General features: G+C 33.9%; 1 protein-coding gene across 1 annotated transcript; it reads left to right on the top strand.

Moving 5' to 3' along the window:
• Positions 1 to 1,097: 1,097 nt before the first annotated feature.
• On the top strand, positions 1,098 to 11,321 carry LOC141561967 (sulfotransferase 1C1-like). The gene is given in 6 exon segments (XM_074302010.1): positions 1,098 to 1,142; positions 5,744 to 5,870; positions 8,440 to 8,532; positions 10,655 to 10,837; positions 11,210 to 11,236; positions 11,239 to 11,321. Coding segments are annotated over 6 exon segments (558 nt in total).
• The last annotated feature ends 949 nt before the right edge of the window (positions 11,322 to 12,270 follow it).

Below are 12,270 nucleotides of genomic sequence, written 5' to 3'. Positions count from 1 at the left end.
TGAAATTAGATCTCATAGACAATCACTACCTCTGCTGACTTTTTAGTACAATCCTAGACTTCATATATCTATTCTACTATGTTACAATTTTTTAAAAGTCAGGCAGTCAATAAAAATTTATTAAGTGCCTACCAGGTACCAAAGACTATGCTAAACACCGGGGATACAAAAACAAAAAGAGTCTCTGCCCTCATTCTTAATGAAAGAAAACAACAGAGAAAAGGAAGGTGAAAAGCAATGGCAGGGAGAGGAAAGTAAGAATACACAATTTGGGAGCATGTCAGTCAGATAAGTCTCAAAATAGTACGTGAAAGAAGAGCTTTTTGCTTAAATGGAAGTTTGGAGTTCATGGTTCCACCTTCTAATCAGAGTGGCACAGGATGATATTTCATCCCCATTGCGAGTTTCCTGAGGCTTGGAAGAGAAGTCCAAATTAACATAGTTAGATGAGAGATAACTACTCATTTAAGACATTGTCCATTTGACAATCACACTGATATATACTAACTACACAATAATGTGTAAAAAGTTAATCACACAGCAAAGGGATTTTTATCATGAACATCCTACACATTCAACCAAATGCTTCCCCCTCAAATGCCTTAATCTGATCATTTATAACCTATGTTAATATGCAATTAACTTGTTCTTCTGGATTCAATATATCCTAACTATATCTATACAAACAAAAGGAATACAGGGGATACATTTATAGTGAACAATTGGACCATATCTTTCCAGTTTTTTCCATTAAAAATCTTAAAAGATCAAGACTTAATTACATGGAAATGCAATTTTTTATGTGCATTATATTCTGAGATACAGCATACCACAGTGCATAAAAAGTTGACCTTTAAGCCAAGAAAATCAGGACTGCATTCCACTCTGACACTTTTTGATTATGTGACTCAAGCAAATATCTTAAACTGTAAGTGGTGGAGTAGGTGTTGCTCTTCTTTTGCAGATAGAATTTCCTCAGTAGGAGTGCCTTATGCAAATGAAATAACAGTCAAATAATTGATATGAAATATGATATGAAAAAAATAAAGGATTTTTTTGAGGGGAGAGGTTGTTTTTGCTTCAAACCATCAATCACCATGTGTTCAGAGCTTTATGCTGTTTATGATACCAGAGAAAAACTGGTATATGTAGTTTAACTGGTTAACTGGTATATGTAGTTTAACTGGTATATGTAGTTTAACTTTCATTGAGAAATGCCAAAAAAATGAATGATACTTAAAGATATTCTTTTCTCCATAGTGATGCTTTTCCTTTTTATGCTTCTAATTTAATTAGACACTGTAGAAAGTCACTGTGTCTTCTACTTTTTTGAGTCCCTGTCCCTCATCTTTTCTAGCACAGTATCAAATTATCTATATATACATAATCTCCTGCTAAATAATGTCATGATGATGATATGCCTGTTATTAGAATTGAAAATAACAAGGAATTTTTCTCAGTGGAAAGTGTAAAGAATAGATCTTCTCCTTACCCAATTGACCATTCCTCAGGCTTCTTTGTAAGGTCATCATCTGTGCTTTGCCCACTAAATGCAAATGTGTCTCAAGGCTCTAATCTGGACCTTCTTCTATTTATGGCCTCACTTAATGATTTCATCAGTTCTGTTGTTTTAAATTCATTTCTTTAGAAGGTATCAAAAATGGAATAAGAATAACTAGACTTAAAATGAGCAAATTTCCTGTCTATGGGCAATCATTGCTTTTCTCTTCCCCTGAAGAAGTTAATGAAGAAATTATTAAGGGAAATACCTATTTTCCCCATTTAATGAGGGGATTAGAATATTAATCAGAGAACTGAGATTCTTTATTTAAATCAGCTTCCTGGGAGCAGCTAGGTGGTACAGTGGATAGACCACCAGCCTTGAATTCAGGAGGACCTGAGTTCAAATCCGGTCTCAGACACTTATCACTTCCTAGCTGAGTGACCCTGGGCAAGTCACTTAACCCCAGCCTCAGGGAAAAAAAAAATCAGCTTCCTGTTTAGAGGAGTGGGAAGAAGAGGAGACCAGGAGGAAAGGGTCATACATGAACCAAATAGTTTCAGGCAAAGACTCTCTAGTAGTGAGCTCCAAAGATTAAGAGACTATTGCTCTACTGAAGGAAGCAAAATGTTAATTTTGAACTAAGAAACTATGTTTTATATTATTATGAAATTTTCCATATTCAGAATTCTTGTAAATGTCACTTCAAAAATATCTTTGGGGAGGGAGACTATAGATATTCAAGATCATACTGAACATACTTCTCTCAAACAGAACAATTTTTGGATGAGAATAATGATAAATTAATAAATGTTTCAGTTAGGCTTATACCTGCAATGCAAATCATTAATATTTTTATTTGATACTGGCAATTAGAATTACTGGTGTAATCCTATCAAAGCCTAATAGAAAATACTAACTCTATGAGTAGATCTAATTACCAAAATTCTTCCCTTAAATTCTAAATATCTTGTTTTATTGCTCTTATTCTCCAGTCACCTTGACCAAAGCTATACGATGGAGACTGTGTGATATTTGATTAGAAGTCTCGGAACTTGACACTGAATTTTGGCTCTGCTATTAACTTTAGGTGATATCTCAGGATAGTCACTTAACTTCTGTGAGTCTCATTTTCTTACCCATAATATGAGGAGTTTGGACCAGGTGGCCTCTAGAATGCATGGTAGATCATTTACACTGATCAATTTTCTTTCTTTTTTTAAAATTAATTTTATAATTATATATTTTGACAGTATGTATGCATGAGTAATTTTTTATATCATTATCCCTTGTATTCATTTTTCCAGATTTTCCCCTCCCTCCCTCTACTTCCTCCCCTAGATGACAGGAAATCCCATACATTTTACATGTGTTACAATATAATCTAGATACAATATATGTGTTTAAATCCAATTTTCTTGTTACACGTTAAGTATTGGATTCCAAAGGTATAAGTAACCTGGGTAGATAGACAGTAGTGCTAATATTTTGCGTTCAATTCCCAGTGTTCCTTCTCTGGGTGTAGTTGTTTCTGTCCATCATTGATCAGCTGGAAGTGAGTTGGATCTTCTTTATGTTGAAGATATCCACTTCCATCAGAATACATCTTCATACAGTTTATTCATATTTGTGATGTTCTTATGTCATTAATTATCCTCCTTACATCAGCTTTCTTCATTTTGATTCAGTTTAAAGAAGACTTTCATCATTTCATATGGAAAATTATCTTTTTACTTCACATGTATGATTCCACTCATTCTCCAGTTAATGGAACACCTTAGTTTACAAGTTTAAGACACTAAAAAAGTCCTGCTTTAAATATTTGTGTAAATGCTAGTTGTTTTCTTTCTTCTTTTTTTTTTTTGTATTTTTGCTATCTCTGTCCTTCATTCATAAAAGAGAACAATGGTAATTTTATATGGTACATTAAAGATTACAAAGCCCTTTATATAAATTACTTCTTTTAATCATTCTGCAATGCCAGAATTTGCTCTAGTGATGTATATGGTATAAATCAGCAGATAATTCTCTACTCTCTAACATAACTTCACTAGAATCATGTAAGATCATTTACATCTAGAAGGGTTTTTTTAAAAGATTTTTCAATTTAATCATGTTTATAATGTTATTATATCATTAGTTTCCCTCTTTACTTCAGCTTTCTTCATTGAGGTCAGTTCAAAAAGGACTTTCCATCTTATTTGAAAAGTCCATTTCATCATTTTATATGGCACATTAGAGGCTTGTTATTTCACATGTGTTACTTTGTTTAATCATTCCCTAGTTGATAGAAAATCCTTAATTTCCAATTAAAGCCACTAAAAATTATCTGCTTTAAATATCTGTGTAAATATAAGTTGTCTTACTCCTTCTTTGAATCCTTTTGGTAAGAGGCCTTGTAATGGTATTGATGGGTCAGGGCATATGCACACTAAACCAAAAAGGTAGAGTACCAGGAAAAATTATAACGAGGTTTTTCACTCATTATAAATCCATCTAAGAAAATGAATCAGATTGAATCCTATATAGCAAAACCAAGAAAAAAGTCAAAGTGAGTCATTTTTCAAGCCCAGATTAATTCACACAGAAAAGCAGACAAGTCTTTTTAGCACTGGAAAGGAGTCTGACTGGAGGGTCCTTGGTTGTTCAGCCTCCTATTATTAGAAATCAAAAAATAGTCTCAACCAACAGGAGGAATACAGAGAAGCTTAGAGAGACTTACATCAACTGATGCTGAGTGAAACGAGCAGAACTAGGGAATCATTATACACTTCAACAATGATACTGTATGAGGATGTATTCTGATGGAAGTGGATATCTTCAACATAGAGAAGAGATAATCCAATTCCAATTGATCAATGATGGACAGAATCAGCTACACCCAGAAAAGGAACACGGAAATGAGTGTAAACTGTGAGCATTGTTTTGTTTTGTTTTGTTTTGTTTTGTTTTGTTTTTCTTCCCAGATTATTTTTACCTTGTGAATACAATCCTTCCTTTGCAACAACAACAACAAATTTTGGTTCTGCACATATATATTGTATCTAGGATATACTATAAGATATTTAATATGTATGGGAATGCCTGCCATCTAGGGGAGAGGATGGAGGGAAGGAGGGGAAAAACGCGGAACAGAATGGAGTACAAGGGAAAATGTAAAAAAAAAAAAAAAAAAATTACCTACACATATGTACTGTCAAAGAAAATGTTATAATTATAAAAATTTATAAATAAATAAATAAATAAATAGTCTCAGTTAAATAATAGAAAGAAGTGACTTTCTGCAGGATGCACAAAAAGATGCAACTTAAAGATGTGTTGACTTATTGTCAATCACAGATCCAGGCCTGATACAACAAGGCACCTGTGACTAGGGATGGCAGTGCAGGCTAAAGAGCAAATAGATGGGATATATAATCTGCTATATAAACCAAGCAAGGAGTAACTTCTGAATTATTATTATCTGTGTGGCTCTGAATCCAGATATAGAACAAGAGCTCAGTTCTAGTTTCTATCTCATGAGATGAGACCTTTACTATCAATGTGATCCTGGACAACTCACTTAACACTGTTTACATCAGTTTCCTTATCTATAAAAGGAGCTGTAAAAAACTCTACTATCTTTGCCAAGAAAATGCCAAATGGAGTAATGAAAAGTATGATATGACTAAAAACAACCAAAAAAATGACAAAAAGTTAAAGTAGGCAAATAAACTAAACATATGTATATATGTGTGTGTGTGTATGTATATATATGTGTGTGTATGTATATATATGTGTGTATATATATATGTGTGTATATGTATATATATATATATATATACATATATATATATATATGCATGAATGAATATGGAGGAAAGAATGAGGGTAGAACCTCCTGCCATTCCCCCCATCCACAAAGCGCTACTCCCATTTTCATCTTCTGATGAATTCATAATGAAGAACTGAAGCTGGATTTCTAAGTTCTAAGTACTTTATCCCTACTCTGTCTCATATTAGATAAATATTTCTACCTGGATGAAAAGAAGAGGTTTACTTCAAATCACAGACTATAGTCTGCCTCTGACAGGCTCTCTACTCCCAGTGCCCTCAGTAATATTGAATAAAAAGGGATAGTCGAAAGAGATAGTCAAAGCAGCCTTTTTTGTAACTCCTTATACTGAACATAAACATTTCTCTTCACTCTTTTTTTTTCTCACTGACATTTATTATCTTTTCTTACATTGACATCCATTACAGATCATCTGTGTGGCAAGAAACACAAAAGATAGTGTGGTGTCTTACCATCACTTCTCAAAAATAGCTTCTCTCCTATCTAAATCAAAGACCTTAGAGGAGTTCATTGAGAAATTCATGGATGGAAAAGGTGACTATAGACATAGTTCTGTGATCACTTGATTCACTCTTCAACATTGAAGAAGAGAGGAGGTTTTCTATTTTCACTTGCCTACTTTTTTTGGTAATAAAATAAAAATTCCTTAAAAATATGATTCTCCAAATGATTTAGAATGGTAAAAATTATTTATGCCATCTTTTCCATAGCAAACTTCAGGTTAAGAACAAAGATTGAACACCAAAAGTGAACAAAACACTAAAGCATGACATTGTATAATGAAAAAGAAAAATTTTTGAATTTTTGAGGCTATAGAAGCCCCCACACTCTGGCAGTTCACCCTCACCTCTGGATCTCACACTGGATATACACTTTTTCCCTGATGCCCCTTCTTTTGATTCTTTGATTTAAAAGATTTGAACACCTAGCTTATGTTGATCTTTTTTTATGTTTTTCTTAATTCCTCTGCTTGAAATTCAAAGTTTTTATTCAGTTCTGAGCTTTTCATCAAGAAAGCTCAAAAGTGCTGTATTTCATTCCCCCCCCCCCAAGTATGATTATACTAAGTTTTGTTGGCTAAGTTTTTATTGGCTAAAACTAAATACTTTGCCTTCTGTAATATCATATTCAAAGCCTCAAAGAGAGCTACAAGTGGAGCCTAATGAAGATCACCAGACTCATAATAAGAATTCAATAATTGCTTATTGGTTTAAACAGTTGAAAAAAGAAAAATTTACCTCTTCTAGATTTATTCAATCTATCCTTAATTGTTCATGTCCAAATTGCTGAGCAACCACTCTTTCTTTTTTTTTTTTTCAGACTCATTAGCATATAATTGTACACAAGAGGTTCCTATTATTCTTTTTATTTCTTCTGGGTTTTTTGTACTGTATGAAGAGAGAGAGAGACAAAGAGAGAGAGAATTTAATAGTGGCACTTAGAAGATGCTCTAAATTTGGGGGATTTTTTTGCTCTAGACTCTCCAACAATTTGTTCAGTTTTATATTTCCTTTCTTTTTGTCTTTTTGTTAGACTTATCCAAAACACAGAAGTATGAAATCATCTGTAATTATTCTATTAAAGTCTGTTTTCTTATACTTTAGTTAATACTTATTTTCTGACTTTAAATACTTAAGCATTAAAAGCACATTTGTTAACATGAATTTTGGTTTATTGTCCATGGCTCTTTCCAGCACAATTTCATGTGCTTGTTTGCCTCTTGTTTATGACTTCAGTGAGTTTTTGTCTCTTCTCTATACCATGATTGGAACTCCTGTTTTTTTTTTTTTTTAATTCTCTAGAGATATAGGAAATTTTTTCCTAGAACTACTTTTTTTTTTTTTTTGAATGAAGTGGGAATGTATTGGTGGATATTGGTACTGGATGGAACTAATGAAGAATCACTATAGAATGGATTGCTTTGATATACTTAGTGTCTAAAAGAATAGATTTTCTGTACCTCTTTTTTTTATTGTATTATGTGTGTATGTATGTGTGTGTGAATGTGTATTCAAACTGGACCAATGATTTTGATGCGGGCAGTAATCCCCTTTAAGATTCCTTTCTGATCTCCAACCCCCTTTGGGACTGATCTTTGATTTACAAGATCTGGTCAAAACTACCCTTTTGTATTCCAAGGGGAAAGATCCATATCTGAGTTAACTTGGGCTGTACCCAGCGCCCATTCTAATGATCTGCTCAGGTTTCCCAACCCCCACCTGGTGGGTTCTGGCCTCCATCCATAGGCTCCTTCAAGCAAATAAAAGAGCCAAGCTGGAATCATCTCTTGGCAGAGGGTCGAAACATGTAAGCACCATGATTTGCATCACAGACTCCCTGTCTGCCACTTTTGGTGTATTTCTTTCTCTATCTAATACCTTTTACTAACCAGACTTTAACCTTACTGAACAAACCCTACAATAAACCTTTTTTTTACCAATCTAGGTTTTCGGGCCTGTAAATTCCTTTACAGGGGACTCTCGCGCCGCCACTAGAACTCATTTAACTGTGTATCCTTGCGCCAAATCCAAAGGGGATGCAGGGGAGATCCGTGTGACTCTCTGTACCCCAAACCTGTCACTAGACCTCAATTAATCCTAATTTTATTTAGGTAACCCTTATCTAGACCTCATCATTTGGTTAGACCTCATCAATTTCAATATTATAGGGAATTCTCAGTGAGGAAACTTTAAAAATCTAGATCAGTAACTTTGCTGTAACAATTTTATTTAGAGAGCTGCCTAAGGCAGCTGTGCCCTAATATATATACACACTAGGATTAAGCCATGTCTTTCTTAAAGAACGATCTCTATGCCATGTGCATGTGCTAGCTTTTCTCTAATTAAGCATAAATGAGCATATGCATGAACAAACAAAAATCTGTATATGTATATAGCCATACACTTTTGTATGGAATCTTATTTTTGTTATAAAAATGATCTCTATTGGGATCCATTCTCTACTTGAATTTGATAATCCAGTCTTCCTGTCTTCCTTTTATAAGCAAATTGGAAGTAAACAACAGTAACTGAGTACTCCTTAGTCAAATGTAGAATTTGAATAACGGGTGGTAATTTCTCCGCATTCTTCCATTCCCCTCTAGTGCTCTGGGGTTCCTGCTATGATCATGTGAAAGGATGGTGGAATAAAAAGGACAAATACTCCATTCTTTACCTGTTCTATGAAGACATGAAAGAGGTGGGTAATAGAGTAGATGTTCATTCACCCAACAATACTTGCTGCCGAATCACAGAATCGTAGAATCAAAGAGAAAAAAGAGATCTCCTAGGGCAGAGAGTCCAAAGATGCCATTACAATTGCCCTGACAAGTGTTCATCAAAACTTTTCTTGAAAATCTCTAATAAGGCAGAACGCATGAATGTCTAATACAGCCCATTTCACCTTTCAACAGTTCTAATTGTCAGGAAAGTTTTGTTCACATCAAGCTTGTATTACTCTGTTCATAATTTCCACACATTGGTCTTGGTTCTGGGGTCAAGTATTTTAAGTTTAATGGATCTTCCAAATGATAGTTTACCCATCACATGATTTCACATACCATTTCCCTTCCTGTGGAAATTAAATATCTTCGACTGATTTTCATATGATGTTTTCTTCCTGCAAAAGAAAGCTTCTTCCCTCAGGTTCTTATTAGGACTCTGCAAGATATTAAGATTCCTCAGCACATGCCTGTGGTTGAATATTTTCTTTCCATGATTTTTATCTCATTCTCTTCTCCACTGCTTTATTTCTAAGCAACTTTAAAAGTGTATTGACCAACTTTTTTAACATCAAATCTTTTATTACATGATAAAATTTATTTTGGTCTAATACGCAGGTATTAAATCACTGTTAATGACTTCTAGCTATCTCTTGTTCTACTCTTTATATCATTTTCCCTTATGATCCTTGGTTCCTAAATGACTCAGCTTACTATATTCAGTTTCCAAGAAACGTTTCCTGAATAGTTGTTTCTATGCTCTTATTTTTCTTCAAATTACAAATGGTTAAATGAATGAATAAACAGTAACTAAATATTACTATGTATCAGGAACTGTACAAAATACTGGGGATATAAAAATAAAAATAAAAATTACCTTATTCTGAAGAAACTCTAATTAAGATAAAAGATTCGAAAAATGGAGAGATGATTCCATAAAAAAAAACTGTTGTATGCAATACATAAAAACTGCTACAGAGCAGTTGGAAAGAGCCAGAAAAGCTGTGTACAGTAGAAGAGAAGATATTGCTCAAGGTTTCTGATTTTTCCTACAAGGCTACTAATACCTTTCCTCTAGGATTAGTGTTTATTATAGATAGAGAGACAGACAGATATGTACAAAGATCTGTATATATCCTCATGTGTGCATGAGGATATATGTATGCATATATATCAATCCATGTACATACATATGTATATTTATGTGTGTTAAGTGTATTACATTATATATGTTTATGTATATGTGTATACAAATATGTATCATGGTTTTCCCTTTCCTTGTATCTTAACCAAGGCAATAAACATTTAATTTTGTGTACTTACTATTTGTTAGGAACTCTGTAAAGAGTAATACAAAATAGAGGCAGCTAGGTGGCGCGGTGGATAGAGCACCAGGCCTGAATTCAGGAGGACCTAAGTTCAAATCTGTTCTCAGACACTTAACACTTCCTAGCTGTGTGACCCTGGGCAAGTCACTTAATCCCAGCCTCAGGGGGGAAAAAAAGAGTAATACAAAATAGTAATACAAATAGAATTAAAAAAAAAAACAAAACCTCTGTCTCTTCAGAGGCCTCTTCCCTCAAGGAATTTATATCCCAATAAAAACAAAACAATATAAAAGGAAGGGGGAAAAGAAGGAACATGTTATAAGAATTCTGGAAAGTCAGAAGTAAAAACAAGAAAGGAAGGAAGATATGGCTGCCCAAGTAATTTCTTGAGCTTCTGTTTTTGATTCTTTTCAAGCAAAAGAAGGCATCAGAGAAAAAGTGTATATCCAGTGTGAGATCCAGAGGTGAGGGTGAACTGCCAGAGTGGAGAACTAGGAGTGGAGCCTAATGAAGATCACCAGACTCATAATAAGAATTCAATAATTGTTTATTGGTTGATCTCCTCACATTTGATACCAGTGCCCCTTGTGTTACTGAGCCTCAATTCGCCTCAGCTTACTTGTGAAAATAAAACAGTTGGATTAGATGGCCCCAATGACCCTTCTGGCCCAAGGTCTATGATCCTATAACTTTATTTATAGATAAAATGGGACAATTTGTCTATAAAAGTCCCTATCTGATATTCATTTTTTACTGGCTTCTCCTCAAATAAAACCCAAGGCAGGAAATCCAGAATATTTTAAAATTTCTGGAAAAGGACTTATCAGAAGAAATTCTCAACAAGATCATCTATCACACATCTTTTGATATCATGAAGCAAAATCCCATGGCAAATTATGGCACCATTCCTAAAGAGATGATGGACCAGTCCAATTCCCCATTCATGAGAAAAGGTGAGTAGGTTCAAGATCTGAGGGACCTGTTTAAGAATTCTGTTACCCTGCATGTTGTGAAGAGGCAGACTTACATTGCAGAAGGAACAATGGAATTAGATCAAAAGATCAGCTACACCCTTAATCAACAAGTGACAAATAAGTTGGGTCTCAGTTTATTACTTTCTTAAATGGGGATTTTATCTAACTTGCCTAAATCATAGTCATAAAATGTGATGAGATGAATGAAAACCTATACATGAATTTTTAAAAAGCTATAAAATTTTTATACTGTTATTGAAACGCCTATATTCAGCTCTGTGATCTTCCTCTGTAATTCTAGAAAAGTGAACTTTAGGCTCTGAGCCCTAATCCTGTTTTGATATGTTTTAGGAATGGCAAGAGACTGGAAGAATCATTTTCTCTTGCTCAGAATGAGAAATTCAATGAGGACTACAAGAAGAAGATGGCAGGAACCATTTTGACTTTTCATACTGAGATCTAAACTTCAATAGGATAAAACTTTACCTAAAATCTTCCCTGCACTTTCCCCCCCATTAAATTTCATGACCACATATTCATCAAACCATGAAAGTCTTTTCCTCCCCTATTTCTGTCTATATTTTAATCTTTCAGCAATCATTTAATAAATGTGTATTAAGTACATACAATATGTCAAATAACTATTTGAGGCAGTAAGAATAAAAGACAAAAATGAAGCAATTCCTGAGTCAGGGAGTTTACAATCCAATTGGTGAAGATAACTATGTATATATATGTTTACACACTTAAATATGTATATAGACATATATGATTTACACGTGTGTATATTATATATAAATATATATATACACTTATATCCTCAGTCAATTAATTGGCACTGAGGATAAAAGAGAAAAATAAATCAATTTGAGACTCAAGGAATTTACAATCAAGTAAACTTGTTTATATGCAAACACCCATATTATACATGCATGTCTTTATATATCTAAACATATACATATATACATATAATAAGATAATCAAGAGTCATTTATTCAAGAGTCATAATTATTGAGGAAGAGTTGAAGATTTCCAAAGGAAGACAACACAAAACAACTGTGGGCGAACAAAATTTACTTAGGAAAAACTTGGAGATAATTAGCAACAGGAAAGCATTAAGACTGAGGAGGTTTGGAAAAGGCTTCTTATAAAATCAGAACTTCATCTGAAACTTGAAGGGAAAGAGGAAAACCAAAAAGGAGAGATAAGGAGGGAGAGCAATGAAAATTCTCTAACATGAGAATGTATAGAGGCAAGAAATAGTTTTGTGTCTGAGGAAGAGCGGTGTTACTGCATCTCAGAGAAACAAAGGGAAATGAGTTGTAAGAAGATTACAAAGGCAGGAAAGGGCCAGGTTGTGAAGGCAGAATTGAGATTTGAGCCTGGAAATAACAGGGAACCATTGCACATAT

Source organism: Sminthopsis crassicaudata, chromosome 3 (assembly GCF_048593235.1).
Source record: "Sminthopsis crassicaudata isolate SCR6 chromosome 3, ASM4859323v1, whole genome shotgun sequence".
NCBI lineage: Eukaryota > Metazoa > Chordata > Mammalia > Dasyuromorphia > Dasyuridae > Sminthopsis > Sminthopsis crassicaudata.
Note: the sequence above shows the minus strand (reverse complement) of the source record. Positions and strands in the feature narration are given on the sequence as shown.